The sequence below is a fragment of the Chelonia mydas genome, chromosome 24 (genome assembly GCF_015237465.2).
Source record: "Chelonia mydas isolate rCheMyd1 chromosome 24, rCheMyd1.pri.v2, whole genome shotgun sequence".
In the NCBI taxonomy this organism is placed as follows: domain Eukaryota; kingdom Metazoa; phylum Chordata; order Testudines; family Cheloniidae; genus Chelonia; species Chelonia mydas.
This window is the reverse complement of record NC_051264.2, coordinates 16,366,882-16,392,104: the sequence shown is the minus strand read 5'-3', so window position 1 is coordinate 16,392,104 and position 25,223 is coordinate 16,366,882. Positions and strand designations below refer to the sequence as shown.

The window sequence follows — 25,223 nt, the reverse complement described above, 5'->3', positions numbered from 1 at the left end:
GAAAAAACAAGGGGAAATAGGTTACCTTGCATAATGACTTAGCCACTCCCAGTCTCTATTCAAGCCTAAATTAATTGTATCCAATTTGCAAATGAATTCCAATTCAACAGTCTCTCGCTGGAGTTTAGATTTGAAGTTTTTTTGTTGTAATATCGCAACTTTCCTGTCTGTAATCGCGTGACCAGAGAGATTGAAGTGTTCTCCGACTGGTTTATGAATGTTATAATTCTTGACATCTGATTTCTGTCCATTTATTCCTTTACGTAGAGACTGTCCAGTTTGACCAATGTACATGGCAGAGGGGCATTGCTGGCACAGGATGGCATATATCACATTGGTAGATGTGCAGGTGAACGAGCCTCTGATCGTGTGGCTGATGGGATTAGGCCCTGTGATGGTGTCCACATATCTATTCAGGCTTGAATAGAGACTGGGAGTGGCTAAGTCATTATGCAAGGTAACCTATTTCCCCTTGTTTTTTCCTACCCCCCACCCTCCTCAGATGTTCTTGTTAAACCCTGGATTTGTGCTGGAAATGGCCCACCTTGATTATCATACACATTGTAAGGAAAGTGATCACTTTAGATAAGCTGTTACCAGCAGGAGAGTGGGGGGGAGGAGGTATTTTTTCATCCTTTGTGTGTATAAAAAGATCTTCTACACTTTCCACAGTATGCATCCGATGAAGTGAGCTGTAGCTCACGAAAGCTCATGCTCAAATAAATTGGTTAGTCTCTAAGGTGCCACCAGTACTCCTTTTCTTTTTGCATATCCCAGTCCTGCCCGCCACCCCTTTGCTGGTGCCCCTCAATCCCAACCCGCAGCCCCCCGCTCCAACTTTAGGGTCTCTCTTATTTCCCCTTCATCTCTCCTAACTCCGTTGCTCTGGCGTCGGTCCCCCCTCCTTTCTCTCTGAAGCCAAGGGGTTAAATGAATTAGCCCCTCCATCCTGCCCAGGTTTGTTATACTCCCTTCTGCCCCATGGATCAGCCAGTCTGGGGGCTGCCCCCCCCCCGACCCTCCGCACTGGGGTCATGATTCAAAGCCAGCGTCCGTCAGTCTGGAGGGGACGGATTGTCCGTGCAGGAGGGGGGTGCAGGGAGCTGGAGTTTGGGGGACCCTGTGGGGAGGGGCTGAGAGGGGGGGTCAGTGTGGGCTGCAGCTAGGAAAACACACACAGAAGGGCTCGTTCCCGCCCCGAGGAAGGGGCATCTCCTGTCCTTTCAGGCTCTTCCTGGCCTTCATATCATGTGGGAGGGAGTTCCACAGGTTAATCATGTTTAAAAGAAAACGTGCCCCCTGGGAAGTCTTTCCCTGTGGATTCGGGCTGCTCTAGGGAGTCAACAGACACCAGCCTCCACCGCGCCCGCCGGAGGGAGGGGCTTGATGGGCAAGAAAAGTTCCAAAATCACGTTGTTAAAAATATAAATGGCTGTTACGCGCAAAATAGATCAACCCCTGTGAGAGCGCCGCCCGCTGCTGAAACGAGCTCCCGCCGTCAACCTCCCGCCCCCCCTGCCAAACCAGGCGTCTGCAATGGTGTCACAGCTGGGGGGGGCATGGATGGGTGTTATGGGGGGAGGGATGTGGGAGGATGGGGATGGAGATGGATGGAAGGATGAGTGGACAGAGGGGTACAGATGAGGATGGAGATGGATGGATGCGGATGGAGGGACGGGTGGATGGAGATGGAAGGAAGGATGCGGATGGAGGGATGAGTGGACAGAGGGGTACAGATGAGGATGGAGATACGGGTGGATGGAGATGGAAGGAAGGATGCGGATGGAGGGATGAGTGCACAGAGGGGTACGGATGGGGATGGAGATGGATGGATGCGGATGGAGGGACGGGTGGATGGAGATGGAAGGAAGGATGCGGATGGAGGGATGAGTGCACAGAGGGGTACGGATGGGGATGGGGGATGCAGGCACAGAAAGTCATAATTCTCTCTCTCTCTCTCTCCAGAGATCTAATCAGAGCTATGTATAACCTGAGATAATTTGCAAAAACAGGAAGTCCCACCCTCTTCCCAAGCACACCAAGAAAGACAGGAAGTCCCGCCCCCTCCAGGCCAGTCCCTTTCTCCCAGTCGAGGCCTGTGGACCCCTCCTAGTCCCATAGTCTGTTCTGGGGAGGTTGGGGGGCCAGCACAGGGCCAGGGGACACTCCAGGGGGCCCAGACCGTGCCCACGGAGGCTCGTCCTATGCAGGCTCAGTCCATTCTATAGGTGCCTCCCGGACGCCTGGGTTCATTGCTGGCACTCAGCCCCTATAAGGCTCTCCCGGACGCCTGGCTCCCACGCCGGATCTCCTGGGCCAGTCACACCTGCGTGGCGCTGCGCGCTGTCCTGGGGCCCTGCCCACTGGCCAGAGATGGGAGCCCGGGGCCCCTGCCGTCTCCAGGACACCCGGGCTGGGAAGAGGAAGGTGAATGAGAGACGTACAGGCAGGGTGGGGGCTCTCCCCTAGTAGTCAGGGCTGCCCGATGCCCCCGAGCAGCGCTAGGGGGCACAGCAGGGGGCGCTGTGCTGCAAGGGGGGGACAACAGGGTGCTGGGTGGATGGGCGAGGGTTCAGCAGGGGGCGCCGTGCTTCAGGGGGCAGGATGGGGGCTCAGCAGGGGGCGCTGTGCTGGGGGGATGGGCGAGGGTTGAATGGGGGGGGGGGGACTCAGTAGGTTTTGCCATGCTGCGGGGGGAGCACTTACCCCGGAGGCGGGGGGGCCGTGGATGCGCAGATGGTCCTCGTAGCTGATGAAGGACAGGTTGCCATCCCCCCAGGAGCAGCGCAAAGATGCCCCGGAGGGGGGTGCTGGGGGCTCGACAGGGTCAGACTCTCTCCCGTTCGGGAACTGGAACAGAGCAACCCGCCGTCAGCGTCCCGCTTCAGGATGGGGAAACTGAGGCACGGGCAAGTCATCATCTGCAGAACCCAGCTCTAGGCCCTGCCCCCCAGCTGGCCCCGCCCCCTCACTCTCACCTGACGGGGAAGGTAATGCTGGTGGGTCCCGGGTGGGGTCAGGGGCATCTTCTCCTGCTTTTCTAGGATGGAGAAAAGGAGCCGGATTGGCTGGTGCCAGGAACACTCAATTCTCATTGGCTGGTGGTAAGACCACTGACTGATCCCCTTTCTTTTCATTGGCTGGTGCCAAGGCACCCCCCCCTCCTTCCCATCTCCCTGAATTTCGATTGGCCGGTACCAGCCCCCTCTCCCCCACCCCAACTGAAACAGTGAATTCTGACTGGCTGGTGCCCGAAGCCCTGTGTCTCCCCCCAAATTCCAATTGGATAATGCCAGAGCCAGTGCATTTGGATTGGACAATGGCTGGTGCTCATTGGCCAATGACAATGGCCCCTTCTTCCTGATTGGGCAGTAGAAGGCCACTAAGCCCATCCTGGCATCTGATTGGCTGAGAACAGGAGAATAATTCTGCCTTTTGGCTGTGATTGGACAACATCTAATTGACTCTGCCCCCTTGCAACTGATTGGCCAACAAACAGTGACTCCCCCTTGCCGTGTGATTGGCCGAAGCCTGGGGAAAAATCTCACCCCTTGCATCTGACTGGCTAGAAACAGCTCAATGTCCATCCCTGCATCTGATTGGTCGGCACATATCTAAGCAACCCCACCCCCACTTGTCTTCTGATTGGCCGTGGGCATAGCAGTGATTCCAATCTTTGCATTTGATTGGATAAAACCAGCCCTCCCTCCCATTGGCTAGGAGCAGGGTAGCAATTCTACCCTTGCATCTGATTGGCCGAGAGCAGTGTATCCTGCCCCCAGACCTCCTTCCTGGGATGCTCTGGGGGCGGGGGGACCCCGGCTTCGGACTCACCCCATCGCGCCCGGAGGAACCAGATCAGGAGCACGAGGAGGGCAAGGAGCAGGATCATGCCCAGGATCGAGCCCAACACGATGCCTGCAATGGCGCCGGGGCCCAGGGTAGAGGCTGCAGGGAGAGAGGAGACAGGGAGAGAACCCAGGAGTCCGGGCTTCCAGCACCCCCTGCTCTAACCCACTAGACCCCACTCCCCTCCCAGAGTCCCGGCTCCCAGCCCCCGCACTCTTACCACTAGACCCCGCTCCCCCTCCTGGAGCTGGAAAGAGAACCCAGGAGTCCTGGCTCCCAGCCCCCCCCCTGCTCTAACCACTAGATCCCGCTCCCCTCCCAAAGCCAGGGAGAGAACCCAGGAGTCCTGGCTCCCAGCCCCCCCATACTCACCTGATGGGAGCGTCTGCGTGGTGCTGGGCTCCCCAGCCTCGTCTCCCAGCAGGGGCAGCAGCCGGAAGGAATAGGGGGTTTGGGGCTGGAGTCCCACCACGGTGCTGGAGCGAGTGGCGCCCCCTAGTGTCTGCAGCGTCTGCCACTCCCCGGCCGCCCGGCCCCCGGGGGGCCCCTGGACCTGGATCCAAAACCCAGTGACCACGGAGCCCTCCGGCACCACCCAGCTCAGCCGGGCCGAGCTGGGCTCCAAACCACGCGCCAGGCTCCAGCCGGAGATGGAGGGACCTGCACGGAGGAGGGAGGGTTAGAAGGAGGGGCCTGTGCCCCTGATCTGTGGGGACAGGACTCCTGGGTTCCATCCGCAGCTCGGGGAAGGGAGTGGGGTCTAGCGGTTACAGCAGTGGCGGAGGGAGCCAGGACTCCTGGGTTCTCACCCGTCAGCGTGAGGTTACTCTCCTGCGAGCCCAGTGGGTTTTGGCACCGCACCGAGTAGCCCCCCAGGTCCTGCGGGGCCGTGAAGTTGCTGATGGTGAGTCGGGCCCCGTCGGCGCTGACCCGGTACCGCCCACCCGGACCCAGCGGCTCCCCGAGCCGGGCCCAGGTGATCTCCACAGGCCGGTAGGTGCCCTGGCACTGCAGATCCAGCAGGACGGTGCCCCCGGGGTCCAGGGAGGCCTGGAATGAGAGAGAGACCCCAGAAGGGGCTTCTGGGGGGAGGGGGAGGGTTGCAGGCTTGATTTGGGTGGAGTTGCCAGGCGTTAACTCCGCCCCATCGTTCCAGGTCCTTCCCCCTTGGAGCTAGCTCCTCCCATAGCATCCTGGCCCCTCCCCCTGGATGCTAACCCCACCCACAGAATCCTGGCCCCTCCCCCTGAATGCTAGCCCCACCCACAGAATCCTGGCCCCTCGCCCTGGATGCTAGCCCCACCCATAGCATCTGGCCCCTCCCCCTGGATGCTAGCCCCACCCACAGAATCCTGGCCCCTCCCCCTGGATGCTAACCCCTCCCATAGTATCCTGGCCCTGTCCCCCCACCAGCTGGACTTTAGCTCCACCCTCACACTCCAGGCCACACCCACTGGATGCTAGCCCCACCCACTGGACATTCACTCCTCCCGTCCCCCCCATCCATGGACCCCAACGCTGCCGACTCGGCCCACGCCCCGCCCATGTGGCAGGGACCCCCTGCCCCTCCCCCCAGGGGGTGCCAGCCCCTCCCTAGAGTTAGGGGCAGGGTCAGTGCTCCCTACCCATCGGGCCCAAGCCCGGTGCTGCCCCCGGTGGCCGAAGCCGGTACTGCCCCCCGGCCTTGGGGCTGGGGTCTCACCAGGAGTCATGCTGCAGGTCCCCTCGGCGGCGAGGTGTCTCCCCAGGCAGGTGACCCGGGTACCACTCAGGGCGGGCAGGAGGGAGCTCAGGGTTCGCTCGAGGGCGGGGCCGACGCCCTGCTCCCCACCCCCCGGCAGCCCCTGCAGACTGAGGCTGGGAGCCGGGGAGCCCCCCGGCCAGGAGCAGCGGAAGCGAAGGGCCGTGCCATTGGCCACAGAGTCCAGGGAGCAGGAGGGGGAACCGGGGGGGATCTCTGGGGTGGGGGGGAGAGAGAGAGAGAGAGAAACAGATCAGCCCCATAGCCCCTCCCCCGCCCCCGAGCCAGCCAATCTCCTGCCCTGGGGCTGGCTGGGAACCTGGTGCCCCCTGGAGGGGAAAGGCCCCGTGCCCCATTCCCCGCCCCCCTGAGGCAGCCTGCCCCCACCCTGGGGACAGATGGGGGCTGTCGCCCCCTGGAGGGGAAGGGCCCCGTCCCCCATTCCCCACCCCCCTGAGGCAGCCTGCCCCCGCCCTGGGGACAGATGGGGCCTGGCGCCCCCTGGAGGGGAAGGGCCCCGTCCCACATTCCCCACCCCCCTGAGCCAGCCTGCCCCCGCCCTGGGGACAGATGGGGCTGGCGCCCCTGGAGGGGAAGGGCCCCATCCCCCGCCACCCTGAGGCAGCCTGCCCCCGCCCTGGGGACAGATGGGGCTGGCGCCCCCTGGAGGGGAAGGGCCCCATCCCCCGCCCCCCTGAGGCAGCCTGCCCCCGCCCTGGGGATAGATGGGGCTGGCGCCCCCTGGAGGGGAAGGGCCCCATCCCCCGCCACCCTGAGGCAGCCTGCCCCCGCCCTGGGGACAGATGGGGCTGGCGCCCCCTGGAGGGGAAGGGCCCCATCCCCCGCCCCCCTGAGGCAGCCTGCCCCCGCCCTGGGGACAGATGGGGCTGGCGCCCCTGGAGGGGAAGGGCCCCATCCCCCGCCCCCCTGAGGCAGCCTGCCCCCGCCCTGGGGACAGATGGGGCCTGGCGCCCCCTGGAGGGGAAGGGCTCCGTCCCCCATTCCCTGCCCCCCTGAGGCAGCCTGCCCCTACCCTGGGGACAGATGGGGCTGGCGCCCCTGGAGGGGAAGGGCCCCATCCCCCGCCCCCCTGAGCCAGCCTGCCCCTGCCCTGGGGACAGATGGGGGCTGGCGCCCCCTGGAGGGGAAAGGCACCATCCCCCATTCCCCGGCCCCCTGAGCCAGCCTGCCCCCGCCCTGGGGACAGATGGGGCTGGCGCCCCTGGAGGGGAAGGGCCCCATCCCCCGCCCCCCTGAGCCAGCCTGCCCCCGCCCTGGGGACAGATGGGGGCTGGCGCCCCCTGGAGGGGAAGGGCCCCATCCCCCGCCCCCCTGAGCCAGCCTGCCCCTGCCCTGGGGACAGATGGGGGCTGGCGCCCCCTGGAGGGGAAAGGCCCCGTCCCCCATTCCCCGGCCCCCTGAGCCAGCCTGCCCCCGCCCTGGGGACAGATGGGGGCTGGCGCCCCCTGGAGGGGAAGGGCCCCATCCCCCGCCCCCCTGAGCCAGCCTGCCCCTGCCCTGGGGACAGATGGGGGCTGGCGCCCCCTGGAGGGGAAAGGCCCCGTCCCCCATTCCCCGGCCCCCTGAGCCAGCCTGCCCCCGCCCTGGGGACAGATGGGGCTGGCGCCCCTGGAGGGGAAGGGCCCCATCCCCCGCCCCCCTGAGGCAGCCTGCCCCCGCCCTGGGGACAGATGGGGCTGGCGCCCCCTGGAGGGGAAGGGCCCCGTGCCCCATTCCCCGCCCCCCTGAGCCAGCCTGCCCCCGCCCTGGGGACAGATGGGGCTGGCGCCCCTGGAGGGGAAGGGCCCAGGGCACTCACGGGTGACGGTGAGGGTCACGGTGGTGCGGAGCCGGCGCTGGGTGTGCAGGTTGCTGGCGAGGCAGGAGTAGGGCCCGGCCTGGCTGAGCTGGACCCGGGGCAGCATCAGGTCCGGCTGGGCCGGGACCAGGGGGTCGCTGGCGTCGGCCAGGCTCCAGTAGATCTGGGCGGGGGGGGTCCGACGGGGCCCGGCAGGAGAGCCCCACCGTGCTGTTCACCCGGACGTAGCGCTGGGGCTCCGGGTCTCGGTCCGATGAGATGTGGATCGTGGGGGGGTCCGGCCCGTCTGGGAAGGGAACCGAGTCAGAACCGGGGGAGCGAGTCTGGTCTCCCCTGCTGCCCCCTTGGCCCAGGCAGCCCGGGATCCCCGCCCCAGAGGGGCCCCGCCCGCCCGCCCCCCGGCTCAGGCCCATCTACCCCGGCGTCCAGCCTGCGCTCACAATAGACCCGGATCTGGGCGATGCCGGTGCCATTGCTGAAGGGGTTGGACACGGTGCAGCCGTAGCTGCCGGTGTCGTTCCGCTCGGGCCAGCTGATCTGGAGGGTCCCGGCCGAGACCCGGTACCGGGGGTCCTGGGCCAGGCTTTGCCCATCCTTGGTCCAGGTGATGGTGCCCCGCATGGGGGTGCAGGTGAGAACCGCCGACCTGGCGCCTTCGGTCACCTCCAGGGAAGGGGGCGTCACAGAGACCTTCCCGACCAGCTCTGCGGGAAGGAAACAGGCATGGGGAGAGAACCCAGGTGTCCTGACTCCCAGCCCCTCCCCCCTCTTCTCTATCCCCTAGACCCCGCTCCCCTCCCAGAGGGGGGAGAGAACCCAGGTGTCCTGCCTCCCAGCCCCTCCCCCCTCTTCTATATCCACTAGACCCCACTCCCCCCCCAGAGGGGAGAGAGAACCCAGGTGTCCTGCCTCCCAGCCCCTCCCCCCTCTTCTCTATCCCCTAGACCCCGCTCCCCTCCCAGAGGGGGGAGAGAACCCAGGTGTCCTGGCTCCGAGCTCCCACCCCCAACACTGAAACCCATTCCCCTCCCAGGGCTCGGCATAGAAACCAGGCGTCCGGGCCGCCCCCGCTTACCGTACACCTCCACCTGGACGTCTCCCCGCCACACCTGGCCCCCCAGCGGGAAGACCTCGACCGTGTAGGTGCCGGTGTCCTGGAGGGCCACGGGGGTGATGGTGAGCGCCCCCCCTTGGGGGTCCACGCTGAGCCGGCCCTGGTACGCCTGGGCCACGGCCACCGAGCCGTTGGGACCCAGGTGTCCGTCCGCCAGCGCCACCTGGTTCCTCTGCCACACGATTCTGGGGGGCGGCTGGGCCGGGGGGTAGGAGAGTGGGATGGAGAGGTTCCCCCCCAGCAGCACCGCCAGGGGGCCGGGGGGCAGCTGGAGGGGGAAGGGGAGCGCGGTGCCTGGGGGGGAGACAGAGGGAGGCTGGTTAGTTCCGGGCTCGGTTCCGCCCCCCCACCCCTGCCCAGGGGTCCCAGGGAGTCTTTGCCCTCCCCCTCCCCCGCCGCCTGGCCAATGGGCAGGTCCAGCTCCCCCCACCCCCAACACGGAGACTGAATCCTCTCCTCTGTCAGTCACCCCCCACCCGCTGTAGCCCCCCAGACCGGCCAAGTAGCCGCTCAGATCCCCACACACAGCCCACCCCCCGTGCCAGCTGTGGGCACCCAGTGGCAATGGAGGAATAGAACCCAGGAGTCCGGGCTCCCAGCTCTCCCCAGCAAAAACAACTGGACCCCACTCCCCTCCTGGAGCTGGGGATGGAACCCAGGAGTCCTGGCTCCCAGCCCCCGGTGCTCTGACCACTAGACGCCACTCCCCACCCAGAGCTAGACCTGGCAGGTATCGGCAGAACACTGTGTGGGGCAGGGCAGCTGGTTTAGCAGGGGGCTGCGGGTCGGGAGTGAGGGGCACCAGCAGAGCTGTGTGGGGCAGGGCAGCTGGTTTAGCAGGGGGCTGCGGGTCGGGAGTGAGGGGCACCAGCAGAGCTGTGTGGGGCAGGGCAGCTGGTTTAGCAGGGGGCTGCGGGTCGGGAGTGAGGGGCACCAGCAGAGCTGTGGGGGGCTGGGCTGGGCGGGCAGGGGGCTGCGGATCGGGAGTGAGGGGCACCGGCAGAGCGGAGGGGGGCAGGGCTGGGCTGGCAGGGGGCTGCGGGTCGGGAGTGAGGGGCACCGGCAGAGCTGTGGGGGGCTGGGCTGGGCAGGCAGGGGGCTGCGGGTCGGGAGTGAGGGGCACCGGCAGAGCTGTGGGGGGCTGGGCTGGGCAGGCAGGGGGCTGCGGGTCGGGAGTGAGGGGCACCGGCAGAGCTGTGGGGGGCTGGGCTGGGCGGGCAGGGGGCTGCGGGTCGGGAGTGAGGGGCACCGGCTAAGCTCTATCTGGGCCGTTTTCCACGGCGGTGACCTTGGCAGCCGGTTCTTGGCCTGGATTCTGCAGCCTCCATCCTGGCCCCCTCCTCCCCATTGGCCCCCTCAGCTCCCTGCAGAGCCCCCAGCCTCAGATCTCCTCCCCACCCGCCTCTGGATGAGTCAGGGACCCAGCAGCCCGGGGACGGGGGGAGAAGGAGCCTTGATGGGAGCAGCTGCCTCGTCCCAAAATAGATCAATGCGGAGAGAAACCTGGCAGAAGGTCAGCGCTGCCGGTGCCCCCCACTCCCGACCCGCAGCCCCCTGCCAGCCCAGCCCCGGGTCCACCCCCCAGCCCTGCCGGTGCCCCTCACTCCCGACCCGCAGCCCCCTGCCAGCCCAGCCCTGGCTCCACCCCCCAGCCCTGCCAGTGCCCCTCACTCCCGACCCGCAGCCCCCTGCCAGCCCAGCCCCGGGTCCACCCCCCAGCCCTGCCGGTGCCCCTCACTCCCGACCCGCAGCCCCCTGCCAGCCCAGCTCTGGGTCCACCCCCCAGCCCTGCCGGTGCCCCTCACTCCCGACCCGCAGCCCCCTGCCAGCCCAGCCCTGGGTCCACCCCCCAGCCCTGCCGGTGCCCCTCACTCCCGACCCGCAGCCCCTGCCAGCCCAGCCCTGGATCCACCCCCCAGCCCTGCCGGTGCCCCTCACTCCCGACCCGCAGCCCCCTGCCAGCCCAGCCCCGGGTCCACCCCCCAGCCCTGCCGGTGCCCCCCACTCCCGACCCGCAGCCCCCTGCCAGCCCAGCCCCGGGTCCACCCCCCAGCCCTGCCGGTGCCCCTCACTCCCGACCCGCAGCCCCCTGCCAGCCCAGCCCTGGATCCACCCCCCAGCCCTGCCGGTGCCCCTCACTCCCGACCCGCAGCCCCCTGCCAGCCCAGCCCTGGCTCCACCCCCCAGCCCTGCCGGTGCCCCTCACTCCCGACCCGCAGCCCCCTGCCAGCCCAGCCCCGGGTCCACCCCCCAGCCCTGCCGGTGCCCCTCACTCCCGACCCGCAGCCCCCTGCCAGCCCAGCCCCGGGTCCAACCCCCAGCCCTGCCGGTGCCCCTCACTCCCGACCCGCAGCCCCCTGCCAGCCCAGCCCCGGGTCCACCCCCCAGCCCTGCCGGTGCCCCTCACTCCCGACCCGCAGCCCCCTGCCAGCCCAGCCCTGGGTCCACCCCCCAGCCCTGCCGGTGCCCCTCACTCCCGACCCGCAGCCCCCTGCCAGCCCAGCCCTGGGTCCACCCCCCAGCTCTGCCGGTGCCCCTCACTCCCGACCCGCAGCCCCCTGCCAGCCCAGCCCTGGGTCCACCCCCCAGCCCTGCCGGTGCCCCTCACTCCCGACCCGCAGCCCCCGGCTCCTTCGTGGCCATCAGGCCCCCCGTGCATTGGCCCTGGTGATTTGGCAATAGCCAAGGAGGGGGATTTCCTGCTGCCTGATCCCTCCTGTGGCTGGATTTAACACAGGATCCTTCCTCCTTCCCGCTCTCATCTCTAGCGAGCCGTCCCCGTGCGGCGTTATGTGTGGCTGTTCCCCAGGTGCCCCACCCCAGAAGCAGCTGCAGCTCTGTGCTGGATGAGCCCCCCCCATCCCCTGGAAACAGCCCCAGTCGATTGCAGCCTGGCCATGGGCTGGGCCTGGGGCCAGAGGCTGCGTCAGGCCGAGCCGGGGCTGTGGGGCAGCGATGGGGGGCGCTCGCAGCGAGCCATGGCTCTGATTCATCGGGTCCCTGGGGGTCCAATGGGGCCTGCTGCTGTGGGAGGGGAGTGGTGTTAGTGGTGGGGGGGGGGGGAGGACTGGGAGCCAGGACTCCTGGGTTCTCTGGAATGGGGGCTGGGGGGGGGAGGCAGGGAGCCAGGACTCCTGGGTTCTCTGGAATGGGGGCTGGGGGGGGGGGCCGAGGCAGGGAGCCAGGACTCCTGGGTTCTCTGGGCGGTGGGCGGACTGGGAGCCAGGACTCCTGGGTTCTCTCCCGAACCGTTTCCTCCCCCAGCCCAATTCCGTGGGCACCGAATCCGTCGCCCGTGGGGGGGGGGGCAGTACGGGGCGGGGGGGGGGGGCAGGTCCCGGGGAGCCCTGGAGGCTCCGGTGAATCTGCCCTGACCGATTCTGTCCCGTGTTGACGTTTCCGGGACCGTGTCTCCCCCCCCGTAGGTCCGGGGGGAGGGGCCAGGCTCCCATTCACCCCTCCCCCCGCAGGACCCCCCTCAGCCCGGGCCCCCCCCGCACTCACCCAGCAGCAGCAGGAGCCGGGCGGCGCCGGCCATGACAGGGGCGGGGGGGGACCTGGCCGGGCGCGGGGAGGGGCAGTGGGGCCGAGACACAAACACCTTTGGGGCGGGGGTGGGGGGGTGGGGGGCGGACAAAGGCTCAGCTCTCCCGGCGCTGCAGGCGGGGAACCGGTTAAGCCGGCGGGGTGGGAGGGGTGGGCGGGGGGCAGGGTGCGGAGCAGAGGCGGGGCGGTGGGAGGGGCAGGGTGCGGGGGGGGGAGAGGGTGCGGGGCACGGGGGGTTGGGAGAGGCTGGGCAGTGGGAGGGGCAGGGTGCGGGGTACGGGGGGGGTTGGGAGAGGCAGGGAGCGGGGGGTCAGGGTGCGGAGCAGAGGCTGGGCAGTGGGAGGGGCAGGGTGCGGGGCACGGGGGGTTGGGAGAGGCTGGGCAGTGGGAGGGGCAGGGTGCGGGGTACGGGGGGGTTGGGAGAGGCAGGGAGCGGGGGGTCAGGGTGCGGAGCAGAGGCTGGGCAGTGGGAGGGGCAGGGTGCGGGGCACGGGGGGTTGGGAGAGGCTGGGCAGTGGGAGGGGCAGGGTGCGGAGCACAGGCGGGGCCGTGGGGGGGCAGGGAGCGGGGCACGGGGGGGGTGGGAAGGGCAGGGAGCGGGGGGACAGAGTGCGGAGCACAGGCGGGGGGATGGGAGGGGCAGGGAGCGGGGGGGGACAGGGAGCAGGGCACGGGGGGTCGGAGGGCAGGGAGCGGGGGGGCAGGGTGCGGAGCACAGGCGTGGGGGCGGGGAGCGGGTGGGGCAGGGGGCAGGGCACAGGCGGGGGGTCGGGGAGGGCGGAAGGAGGCTGCCGCCGGGGAGGGGTCGAGCCCTTTCTAGCAATAGGTACTGGGGGGGGGGGTTGTTCCTCTGTGGGGGGGACCAGCCCCCATCGGCGCAGGCGGCAGCTGCTGTAATTAGCAACCCGCAGCATCTCTCTGCCCTGCTCCCCAGCTGCCCCCCCCATCTGCGGCATCTCAGCGCTGGGCAAACCGGCCCCCGGCCGCGTTGTATGTGGCTGCTCCAGCCCAGAGGTGGCTGCATCCCTGCATCAGCCAAGCTGAGCCGAGCCCCCGCAGCAGCCAAATGCAGGGCAGGGAAAATTGTGTGTGTGTGTGGGGGGGGGGTGTCATCAGCCTCTTCGGCTTGGAAGCAGATGGACTCAGCCCCCCCAGCCAGCAGCAGCCCGTTCAAGGGGCCATGGCAGCCGTTCACCCCCTGCCCTAGCACTGAGTTCAGCCAAAACCTCTTCCCCCCTCCTTTGCCCTGCAGGGCTCCCCCCATGGCTCCCTGGGGACCGCCCCCATGCCAGCCCCCGCTTGCCAGGACACTCTGCAACCTCCCTTTTCACACTGGATTTGGGGGGATCCTCCCCTCCTGAGCACGGATTTGATGGACCCATTTTTAAAGTGCTCCCCTCCCCCCCCACAAATTCAGCCCGGGGCTGGCTGCAGCAGGCAGGGCCCCAGAGCCGGGGTGAGCTGAGGCCCGTCTCATGCAGGATGGGCACTGACCTGGGCCAACTGTGGCAGAGGAAGAGGTGGGAGCCGGGCTGCCGCCCCCAGGGGCTCATCTCCCCTGGCCCCCCAGGGGCTCTGCTACGCCCAGCACGTGGAGCCGTGCAGGAGGATGAACATTCACAGTGGCAGGGAGTTCCACAGGGGAACAGCAAGATCCGCCTCCTTTGCTTTTCCTCCAATGGCCCCAGATCCTGGGTTGCGAGCAAGGGGAGGAGCCACCTGGCCGAACCCCCCAGGGATTGTTCCCAGCTCTGGTGAGGGGCCCCCGTTCGTGCCTCCCTGGGGGGCCTGCACCAGCTCCTGGGAATCATTCCTCCAATAAGCCCCACCCCCAGGCATCCCACCCCCAATCCTCCAATAAGCCCCACCCCTACCACTCCCCCCCATAATCTGCACCTCTTCCCCCTGCAGCCCCACCTTCTCTGCCCAAGCCACGCCCATTTTACAATAAACCCCACCCCCATAATTGCCCATAATCCCAGCCCCAGTCCCTGTACGCCCCACCTTTATTCCACAAAACCCACCCTCAGTCCCCCAAAGCCAGGGCCCCTCCCCAGGCACGGCTGGGGCAGAAGAGGGGGGCGGATGCAGGACAGATGGACAGCGACTCTCCAAAGACCCAGAGGGGTTTATGGTTCCCGAGCACAGGGCTGACGGAGCAGCGGCTCGGGGGACAGCCGGCGGGGCCGGAAGGCAGCACGGTTACAATCATGGGGGGCAGTGCCAGGTCGCGGGGATAGGGACCCCCAAGGCACCGCCCTTCACAGCAGCAGGAGAGCCGGGTGCAGCGGCTCCAGGAGGGGCTGGAAGAGAAACAAGCCACAGAAAGATCAGTGTCAGAGTTGGGGGGACGATTCCAGGGGCGGGGGGGGGGGGAAGGGAGGGGCCAGGACTCCTGGGTTCTACCCCTGGCTCTAGGAGGGGAGTGGGCTCTTGTGGTTAGAGCAGGGGTGGGCCGAGAGCCCAGACTCCTGGGATGATGATCTCAGCTCCAGAAGTGGAGTGGGGTCTAGTAGTTGGGGGGGGGGGGGGGGGGGCGTGACAGCCAGGATTCCTGGGTTCTCTCCCCAGTACTGTCAGTATCTGCAAGAGGAGAGCACTCCCACCCGTACCCAGCCCTGCCGGGGCAGGGGCTGCACTCACCGGCCGGGGGCTCAGATCAGGCCCCCCTCCTTCAGCTTGCCCACGAGGTCGTCCACGGTCTCCACCTTGACGCCGGCCTGGCGCTGGGGCGGCTCTTCCACACGCTGCATGGCCACTCGGGAGGAGAGATCGACCCCCAGGTCCGACGCCTTCAGCACCTCGATCTTCTTCTTCTTGGCTTTCTGGGGAGAGAGCCAGGAGTGGAACCCAGGAGTCCTGGCTCCCAGCCCCCCCTGCTCTAGCCACTAGACCAAACTCCCCTGAGAGAGCCAGGCGTGGAACCCAGGAGTCCTGGCTCCCAGCCCCCCTGCTCTAGCCACTAGATCCCTCCCCCCTCCAGGGCTGGGGATAGACCCAGGAGTCCTGGCTCCCAGCTGCCCCCCACTCCCCTCCCAGACCCGGGGATAGAACCCAGGACTCCCATCAGGATCCAGTTCCTGACATTTCCCGTTCAGCTAACTCCGATATTGTGGTCTGGTGTCGTGTGGCTGTCCCGGTGACACGCTGCACCTCCGAACGGCCCCTGCTGACCCCCGTATTCACCGCTCAAGCGTGGCTGGAAGGTTCCACAGGGAGCGGGCCGGGTACGGTATCGTCCGACCTGCTGAAACCCGCTGTTCTGTCCAAACCTCCCCCCTCCCCCAACCAGCGGGGTATGGGGGGATATGGGATTTTACTGCGTGAAACACGCTAGTGACACACACGGGACCCCCACCCAGGAGGCCGCTCACCGACCCCTGCTCAGCCAGGGAGCTGCAGTCAAGGGATTTAGCTCAATGGGGACGGATCCACCCCATGGCTCAGGTGGACGCGACCCCACCGGGGGACTGCTCAGGCCGCATCTGGGCCCGCGTCTGCTGGGCACACGGCCTGAGGGGACACAACAGCGGACGGTGGCACCTTGCCTCGGCCTTTCTCCTCCCCCGCCGACGCTGGCAGCACCCAGGGCACGGGGAAGAGACAACTTCAACCAAGGAGCCTGGCCCTGGGCTCGGAGGGAAACCGGCACGTTACGGCCGGGAACGTGCAGCGGGGTGAGAAAGTGGCAGATCTCAACCCTGCCCAGGGTGAGATGGTGTCAGATGGACATTGGGCCTTTAGCTTCCCGTTTCTTTGCTCTCTGCCCTTTGACGGCGACCGCTTACAGTCCCGTACCGTCCAGCTCTCGGGGGTTCGTCCCTCAAACGGGGTGCTCGGGAAACCGCAGCTCGGTTTGCAAAGGCTGGTGCGTGTCTTCGCCGCATCGAGGGAGGGGCCGGATGGGTAACGAACGTACACGGGCCAGGTAGCTGCCCAGGGCGGGAGGGTACAGCAGTGGGGTGCCAGGAGGGGCCTTACCCTGGGTGAGCGGTTCTGGGAGCATTCCCGCGATCTAGCTGGGTTGGGGGCTCCAGGGCCCGGAGGGGTTTGGGGCTTGTCACTAGCGAAGTGTTGAGAGAGAGCCCAGGCCGGAGAGTGCAAGGGGGCTCAGCCGAAAGCTATTTCCAGGTTGCATCCCGGGGATCCTGTCACAGTTACCCGGCTGTTGCGCCCCAGAAGTGGCTGCATCTCCGTGCCAGGGGAAGCGTCCCCGTATAAACAGCCCCCGCCCCGCCCAAGAGCTGGTTGAGTCTGAGCCAGGGGAGGGGTCCCCGTATAACCAGCCCCCCGCCCCGCCCCAGAAGCAGCCTCCCCTCACCATGATGTTGGGCAGGGTGGCGTAACGGGGCTCGTTGAGGCGCAGGTCGGCCGTCACCACGGCCGGCAGCCTGAGCCGGATGCTCTCCAGCCCCCCGTCCACCTCCCGCTCCACCGTCAGCTGCTCCCCCTCCAGCGTCAGCGCAGAGGCGAAGGTCCCCTGCAGGGCACAGGGAGGAGGTGGGTGTTAGTGCCCCCCACCCAGGATCCACCCCCCGCCCGCCCCCACAGGCCCAGGATCCTTTGCCCCCAGCCCTTACTATCCTACACTGCCGGGACCCTCCCCCGCAGGTTCCAGGGCCCCCTGCTGCTGGGACCCTCCCCGCAGGTTCCAGAGCCCCCTGCTGCGGGGAGCCCCCACCCCCACTCCAGCTTCCAGAGCCCCCTGCTGCTGGGACACTGTCCCCCCTCCCCCCATGGGGGCAGGCACCTGGGGCCAGTCCAGCAGAGCAGCCGTCATCTGCCCTGTCTGGTTGCAGTCGTCGTCGATCGCCTGGGAAGGAGAAAAAGAGTCACACCCTGGACTGGCCCCTTGGGCCCCTTCCCACCACCGCAGGGAGCAGTGTCACAAGCCGGGATGGCACAGCAGGCGAGATACCAGGGTGGATGGGCCTGTGGGACTGAGCAGGGAGGAGGCAGGATACTGGGGCAGATAGGCCCATGGGGCTGAGTGGGGAGAACATAACATAAGAATGGCCATACTGGGTCAGACCAAAGGTCCATCCAGCCCAGTGTCCTCTCTACCGACAGTGGCCGATGCCAGGTGCCCCGAAGTGAGTGAACCTAACAGGTACTGATCAAGTGATCTCTCCCCTGCCATCCATCTCCACCCTCTGACAAACAGAGGCTAGGGACACCATTCCTTACCCATCCTGGCTAATAGCCAGTAATGGACTTAGCCTCCATGAATTTATCCAGTTCTCTTTTAAACCCTGTTATAGTCCTAGCCTTCACAACCTCCTCAGGCAAGGAGTTCCACAGGTTGACTGCGCTGTGTGAAGAACAACTTCCTTTTATTTGTTTTAAACCTGCTGCCCATTGATTTCATTTGGTGGCCCCTAGTTCTTATATTCTGGGAACAAGTAAATAACTTTTCCTTATTCACTTTCTCCACACCACTCTTGATTTTAGAGACCTCTATCATATCCCCCCTTAGTCTCCTCTTTTCCAAGCTGAAAAGTCCTAGCCTCTTTAATCTCTCCTCATATGGGGACTGTTCCAAACCCCTAATCATTTTAGTTGCCCTTCTCTGAACCTTTTCTAATGCCAGCATATCGTCGTTGAGATGAGGAGACCACATCTGTATGCAGTACTCAAGATGTGGCTGTACCATGGATTTATAGAAGGGCCATAAGATATTCTCCGTCTTATTCTCTATCCCTTTTTAATGATTCCTAACATCCTGTTTGCTTTTTTGACGGCTGCTGCACACTGTGTGCACATCTTCAGAGAACTATCCACGATGACTCCAAGATCTTTCTCCTGATTAATTGTAGCTAAATTAGCCCCCATCATATTGTATGTGTAGTTGGGGTTATTTTTTCCAATATGCATTACTTTACATTTATCCACATTAAATTTCATTTGCCATTTTGTTGCCCAATCACTTAGTTTGGTGAGATCTTTTTGAAGTTCTTCACAGTCTGCTTTGGTCTTAACTATCTTGAGCAGTTTAGTATCATCTACAAACTTTGCCACCACATTGTTTACTCCATTCTCCAGATCATTTATGAATAAATGGAATAGGATTGGTCCTAGGACTGACCCTTGGGGAACACCACCACTGGTTACCCCGCTCCATTCTGAAAATTTACCATTTATTCCTACCCTTTGTTCCCTGTCTTTTAACCAGTTCTCAATCCATGAAAGGATCTTCCCTCTTATCCCATGCATCAGAGGGTAGCCGTGTTAGTCTGTATCCACAAAAACAACAAGGAGTCTCGTGGCACCTTAAAGACTAACAGATTTATTTGAGCATAAGCTTTCGTGGGTAAAAACCCCACTTCTTCAGATGCATGGAGTGAAAATTACAGATGCAGACATAAATATACGGATGCATGAAGGGAAGGGAGTTACCTCACAAGTGGAGAACCAGTGCTGACAGGGGCAATTCGATCTGGGTGGATGTCGTCCACTCCCAGTAACAGATGAGGAGGTGCCGATTCCAGGAGAGGCAAAGCTGCTTTTGTAATAAGCCAGCCACCCCAGCCCCTATTCAAGCCCAAATTAATGGTGTTAAGTTTGCAAATGATTTTTAGTTCTGCTGTTTCTCTGTGAACTCTGTTTCTGACGTTTTTTTGTTCAAGTAGAGTTACTTTCAAATCTGTTATCGAATGTCCAGGAAGACCGAAGCGTTCTCCTACCGGCTTTTGTATGTTACCATTCCTGACGTCCAATTTGTGTCCATTTATTCTTTTACGTAGGGACTGTCCGGTTTGGCCAATGTACGTGGCAGAGGGGCATTCCTGTCACAGGATGGCATAGATCACATTGGTAGATGTGCAGGTGAATGAGCCTCTGACGGTGTGGCTGATGTGGTTGGGTCCTCTGATGGTGTTGCCAGAGCAGGTATGGGGACAGAGCAGGCAACGAGGTTTGCTACAGGGTTTGGTTCCTGGGTTGGTGTTTCTGTGGTGTGGTGTGTAGTTGCTGGTGAGTATTTGCTTCAGGTTGGGGGGCTGTCCGTAAGCAGGGACTGGCCTGTCTCCCAAGATCTGTGAGAGTGAGGGATCATTTTCCAGGATAGGTTGGAGATCGTTGATAACGTGCTGGAGAGGTTTTAGCTAGGGGCTGTACATGCTGGCCAGTGGTGTTCTGTTATTTTTCTTGTTGGGCCTGTCCTGTAGTAGGTGATTTCTAGATACCCATCTTGCTCTGTCAATCTGTTTCCTCACTTCTCCAGGTGGGTGTTGTAGTTTTACGAATGCTTGATAAAGATTTCGTAGGTGTTGGTCTCTGTCTGAGGGATTGGAGACAATTCGGTTGTATCTTAGGGCTTGGCTGTAGACAATGGATCGTGTGATGTGTCCTGGATGGAAGCTGGAGGCATGTAGGTAAGTATAGCGGGAAGGAGTTTTCTGGTATAGGGTGGTGTTTATGTGACCATCCCTTATTTGCACTGTAGTGTCCAGGAAGTGGATCTCTTGTGTGGACTGGTCCAGGCTGAAGTTGATGGTGGGGTGGAAACTGTTGAAATCCAGGTGGAAATCTTCAAGGGCCTCCTTCCCGTGGGTCCATATGATGAAGATGTCATCAATGCAGCGCAAGTAAAGAAAGGGACAAGAGCTGAGGAAGTGTTGTTCTAGGTCAGCCATAAAAATGTTGGCATCCTGTGGGGCCATGCGGGTACCCATAGCAGTGCCGCTTACTTGAAGGTACAAGGGGTGTGTCCATGTAGATTTGTTTCTGGGCTATAGCAGGGAGTTTCTTCAGCAGATGGTATAGTTTCTTTTGCTAACCCTCAGTGGGGTCAGAGGATAGTGGCCTGTAGAATGTGGTGTGGGAGAGTTGCCTGGCAGCCTTCTGTTCCTAATCCGACCTGTTCATTATACGACAGCACCTCCTTTGTCAGCCCCTTTGATTATAACGTCAGAGTTGTTTCTGAGGCTGTGGATGGTGTTGCGTTCTGTACGGCTGAGGTTATGGGGCAAGTGATGCTGTTTGTTCACAATTTCAGCCTGCGCACGTCAGCGGAAGCACTCTATGTAGAAGTCCAGTTTGTCATTTCAACCGTCAGAAGGAGTCCACGCAGAATTCTTCTTGTAGTGTTGGTAGGAGGGTTCCTGTGGGTCAGTGCACTGTTGAAAATATTCCTTAAGTCGGAGACGATGAAAGTAGGCTTCCAGATCACCGCAGAACTGTATCATGTTCGTGGGGGTGGTGGGGCAGAAAGAGAGTCCCTGAGATAGGACAGACTCTTCTGCCGGGCTAAGCGTGTGGTTGGATAGATTAACAATATCGTTAAATGAGTTGAGGGTACCACTGTTGTAGCTCCCTGTGGCATGTAGGAGTTTAGATAGTTTACTGTCCTTTTTCCCCTATAGAGAAGTGACGTCTGCGTTGTAAATGGCTTGTCTCCTTTTTGTAAAGTCCGGCCACGTGGAAGTGTGCGTGGAAGGTTGGTTTTGTATGAGACACTCCAGTTTTGAGAGCTCCTCCTTGATCTTCTCCTGTCTGCTGTACAGGATGCTGATCAGGTGGGTCCTCAGTTTCTTTGAGCGTGTGTGGCACAGTCTCTCACCCTCGCCAGAGTAGTATGTTGATTGCAATGGATTTTTTACCTTCAGTCCATGACACTTTAATTTACGTAAGAGCCTTTGGGGAGGGACCTTGTCAAAGGCTTCCTGGAAATCTAAGTATGCTATGTCCACTGGATCCCCCTTGTCCACGTTTGTTGACCCCCCCCAAAGAACTCAAAGATTAGTAAGACCTGATCTCCCTTTACAGAAACCATGTTGACTTTTGCACAACAATTTATGTTCTTCTATGTGTCTGACAATTTTATTCTTTACTATTGTTTCAACTAAGGAGGCGGGATACTGGGGAAGATGGACCCGTGGGACTGAACGGGGGAAGGGAACTCACCTGCTTGCCCAGTAGCACCAGGCTGACCCCCTCCTTCTTGGCCAGCGCCGCCAGGATCTTGGCCACCTGGAAGGGGCCGAGGCTTTCATACTCGGGGGCTGGGATCTCCACGTGCAGCCCCCGGTCAGCCCCCATGGCCAGCGCGGTCCGGATGGTCTCCTGAGGGGGGCGGAGTTAGAATTCAGGGGCAGGCTGGGCAGCCCTTGGATCCCAACCCACCCAACACACGGTCCCCATAATGTAACCCCCGACCCCAGAACGGGGGCTGTCTCCCCAGGGCCTGCCCAGCCCCTGGCCTCTCTGCCCCCTTTGGCAGGTCAACGCCTGTCCTTGTGCAAATGGGGCTGAGGCGGCGGGTGTGGGGGGAGAGCCGGTACCTGGCATCGGGGGGGGCAGGGGGGAGACTGTAGTAGGGCAGGGGGTGGGGGCTGGTACCTGGAACTGGGGGGGGTCAGGAAGAGCGAGGGGGGACCGGTACTTGGCAAGTGGGGGGGAAGAGGGGGGTACCTGGCACTGGGGGGATGGGCAGGGGATCAGGAAGCACTGGGGGGGCAGGAAGCACTAGGGGGGTACCTGGCGGGGGGGATACAGGGGGGGTCAGGAAGCACCGGGCGGCGGGTGGGACCTGGCACCGGAGGAACGGGGGGGGTCAGGAAGCACTGGGCGGCGGGGGGGACCTGGCACTGGGGAAGCAGGAAGCACTGGGGGGGGTACCTGGCGGAGCGGATACGGGGGGGGTCAGGAAGCACCGGGCTGCGGGGGGGACCTGGCACCGGGGAGACGGGGGGGGGGGGTCAGGAAGCACTGGGAGGGGGCACGGGGGGTACCTGGCACTGGGGAGGCAGGAAGCACTGGGGGGGTACCTGGCGGGGGGGATACAGGGGGGGTCAGGAAGCACCGGGCGGCGGGGGGGGTCAGGAAGCACTGGGAGGGGGCGCGGGGGGTACCTGACATTGCGGGGGCCCGCAGCTGACCACCACGATCTCCTGCAGCAGGCGCCGCTCCCGCAGCCGCACGGCCTCCTCCAGCGCGATCTCGCAGAAGGGGTTCATGGAGTGTTTCACCCCGTCCGTCACCACCCCGCCGCCCGGCCGCACCCGCACCTGGGGGGCAGAGCGTCACCGCGCGGACCCAGGCGTCCGAGCGCCCCCGCCCCCGAGACAGGGGCCGAGGGAGGGACCCAGGCGTCCGAGCGCCCCCGCCCCCGAGACAGGGGCCGAGGGAGGGACCCAGGCGTCCGAGCGCCCCCGCCCCCGAGACAGGGGCCGAGGGAGGGACCCAGGCGTCCGAGCGCCCCCGCCCCCGAGACAGGGGCCGAGGGAGGGACCCAGGCGTCCGAGCGCCCCCGCCCCCGAGACAGGGGCCGAGGGAGGGACCCAGGCGTCCGAGCGCCCCCGCCCCCGAGACAGGGGCCGAGGGAGGGACCCAGGGGTCCGAGCGCCCCCGCCCCCGAGACAGGGGCCGAGGGAGGGACCCAGGCGTCCGAGCGCCCCCGCCCCCGAGACAGGGGCCGAGGGAGGGACCCAGGCGTCCGAGCGCCTCCCCCCCCGCCCGAGAGAGGGGCCGAGACAGGGACCCAGGCGTCCGAGCGCCCCCCCGAAACAGGGACCCAGGCGTCCGAGCCCCGCCCACCTTCACGGCATAGTCTATGACCCGCTTCACCCCAACCAGCGCCCGCAACGCCGCCATTGCCCCGCTCCGCGTCTGGCCACGCCCCCTTTTGGGATATGAGCCAATCAGGGCGCGGGGTCCTGAGCCGGGGCGGGGCTGGAGAACTGCGGCCAATAGGCTGAGGGGCGGGCCGCCCAGAGACCCAATCGTAGGCGCGACCTCAGGCTCGGCCAATGGGAACGCGGCATGTGGGGCGTTCAGCCAGTCGCAGCCAGGCCGCGCCGTGGTCCAATCAGAAAAAGAATCCAATCCGCGCTATCATTGGGCGAATGGATCGAAGCCGACCAATCAGAACGTTCAAAGGTTCGAGCAACAGTCAATCGCGGCGTCCAGACCGGGCCTTAAACTTCTGACCAATCGCGAAGGCGGCAGTGCCTCTCACGAAACCAATCACCGTGCCCCGTGGGCGGGCCTCAACCCACCGGCCAATCGGCGTGCAGCATGGGCCCCCTGCCGCTCAATGGCTGCCTGGCCCCGTGACGCAACGGGCCGCGCGGCGTGACGCTGGCGCCAGCGGCCACTCACGAGGGCCGGGCCTCTGCCGCCCCCTGCTGAAGATTGACGGGGCGGGACCCTGCTTGAGCCCTGGAGCCCCGCCCCCTCGGGAGGGAACCCAGGCGTCCGGGCTGTTTGCTCCTCCCCCCCCGGGTTCCTGCCCCCCCGGGCGCCCCCCCCCCAGCTGGGTCCGTTTGCTGCCCCCGGGTTCACCCCAGCGCCGGGCAATCGACCCCCCCGTGCCCGTTCTATGCGGCTGTTCCCCAGCTGCCCCGCCCCAGAGGTGGCTGCATCCCCCCACCAGAGGCGCCGAGTCGGTCCGAGTCCCGCGGGGCGCCTCTGGCCGGCAGACGGGGTTTAATAGCTCCGCTTGGGGGGCCAGACGGGGGGACCCAGCGCCCTGGGGGGCATCACGCCGAGCCGGGCGATCCTCTCGGGCCGCTGTGCCAGCGTCGCTCCCTCCGCCGAGCCTGGCAGTGGCAGGTGCCTGGAACAGATCGCGGGGGTCAGCGTGGCTGAAAGACGCTTCTCCTCCGTGCGCCCCCCAAACCTCGCCCCCCCGGGCCCACGGGCGCTCACCTGCCAACCCGGCCGCGGGCACCGCTGCCCAGCCCACAGCCAGCGACCAGGCCCAGCTGCCACCTGCTTCCCCGGCCGATCCGCCCATGAAACAGCCCAGAGCCACCATGGGCAAGGTGCCTGCGAGACACAAGATGTGGGGCTGGGGAGAACTGGGGGGTGGGAAGTCAAGGTGGGGGGAACTGGAGGAATTGGGCGGGGTCAGATGGCAGGGAAGGAGGGGTTGGAGCAGCGAAGGAGTTAGGGGTCAGAGGGTGGGGTGGGGGGGTAGAAAGAGGTGGGGGGTCAGGAGGGCTGGGAAGGGGGGAGGCAGTTTGGGGGTCAGAGAGCAGGAGAGGGATTTGGGGGGGGTCCCCTTACCTGTGAGGAAGCAGAGAGCAGCAGCCCCCCAGGCCCAGTCGAGTCTCTTGGGGGCCGGGCGGGGGGCGAGCGCCAGGGCCCCACACAGCATGGAGAGGTACCCGGCCACGACGGCCAAAACCAGGCAGCCCCGTGATACTCCCACATACGCTGGGGGCAGGGGGGATCAGAAATGGGGGGGGGGAGTCAGTGAGAGCTCACCCTGTCACCCCCACCCATCTGCACACCCTGGGGTCCCCCCCAACTCCTGCCCTGGGGTCCCACAGCACCTGGTCCGTGTTCACCCCAGCCCCCAGAACTATTCCCCATGCCCAGCCATGTCCCCATGTGGCCGGTGGATGGCCCCAACATCCATGCACAGGGCATTGACAGCAGCAAAGTGGGGAGGAAAAGGGGAAGCTTCCCCCCCCCCAAACACAGGGCTTGCTCCTCGGGGGTAGAGCTGAGCCCCCCACTCTTCCTTCAGTCAGTTTCCCCATGCAGCTACTCCCTGATGATGGAGCATGCGGGACTCCCCACCACTGGGCATTAAATTGGCAGGGTTAAGCCGGGTCACGGCCTGCCACGAAGTAAGAGCTGGGTTAACCCGTGGGACCCCATGCCACCAGATAAGAGCATGTTTAACCAGTGGGACTCCCTGCCACTGGAGAAGAGCAGGGTTAACCCGATGTCCCGACCTCGCTAGCCCTGGAGGGGGGTGCAGGCGCCCAGCTGACACTCCCTCCACAGACCCCGGTGAATGACGATGCCCAGGAGCCGGAGCCAGGACTCGGTGGCAGCGGATACCACCAGCAGGACGGTTGCCACGCAGGAGACACAGAGCCCAGCCGCCCCCAGCCTGGAGCCCATCATAGACAGGGGAGACCAGGCACAGAAACGCTGAAACCCCTGTGGGGTTAACCCCCGGGACGGCACGCCGCTGGGCATTGGCGGGGTTAACCCCCGGGACTCCCCACCGCTGGGCACTGGCCAGGTATCCCTCGGGGTCTGTCCTAGTGGTTAGAGCCAAAGAGCCAAGCTCCCCCTCCCCTGGCTCTAATCACGTCTTGACTCCCATGGTAACCCCAAGATTCTGGAACCCCCATGCTCCAGGCTGCCCCCCCCAATCAGCCCCGGGGTCCCCACCTGGCCTGATCCCCGCTGTG

General features: G+C 64.5%; 2 protein-coding genes across 2 annotated transcripts; both read right to left on the bottom strand.

The window, feature by feature from the left end:
• Nucleotides 1–1,396: 1,396 nt before the first annotated feature.
• On the bottom strand, nt 1,397–12,061 carry LOC119564205 (V-set and immunoglobulin domain-containing protein 10-like). The gene is given in 12 exon segments (XM_037883421.2): nt 1,397–2,413; nt 2,707–2,850; nt 2,979–3,040; nt 3,835–3,948; nt 4,222–4,509; nt 4,659–4,931; nt 5,552–5,806; nt 7,410–7,584; nt 7,586–7,695; nt 7,850–8,113; nt 8,485–8,817; nt 12,028–12,061. Coding segments are annotated over 12 exon segments (2,145 nt in total). The 3' UTR covers nt 1,397–2,320.
• Nucleotides 12,062–14,177: 2,116 nt separating this feature from the next.
• ETFB (electron transfer flavoprotein subunit beta) lies at nt 14,178–22,737 on the bottom strand. Its single transcript, XM_037882964.2, has 7 exons — nt 22,606–22,737; nt 21,921–22,076; nt 20,974–21,132; nt 16,820–16,882; nt 16,391–16,549; nt 14,713–14,894; nt 14,178–14,372 (listed from the first exon to the last, which is right to left on the bottom strand). The coding sequence occupies exons 1-6, from the start codon at nt 22,660–22,662 to the stop codon at nt 14,724–14,726; spliced, it is 765 nt and encodes a 254-aa protein (XP_037738892.1). The 5' UTR covers nt 22,663–22,737; the 3' UTR covers nt 14,178–14,372; nt 14,713–14,723.
• Nucleotides 22,738–25,223: the final 2,486 nt, after the last annotated feature.

Bases quoted from the DNA above. Each gene is read 5' to 3' on its own strand.
- ETFB (XM_037882964.2), bottom strand. From the start codon at position 22,662: ATGGCGGCGTTGCGGGCGCTGGTTGGGGTGAAGCGGGTCATAGACTAT. The intron at 22,077-22,605 runs GTGGGCGGGGCT...TCTGCCCCCCAG, and splicing joins TCATAGACTATGCCGTGAAG to GTGCGGGTGCGGCCGGGCGG. The intron at 16,883-20,973 runs GTGAGTTCCCTT...TCTCCTTCCCAG, and splicing joins TGGTGCTACTGGGCAAGCAG to GCGATCGACGACGACTGCAA.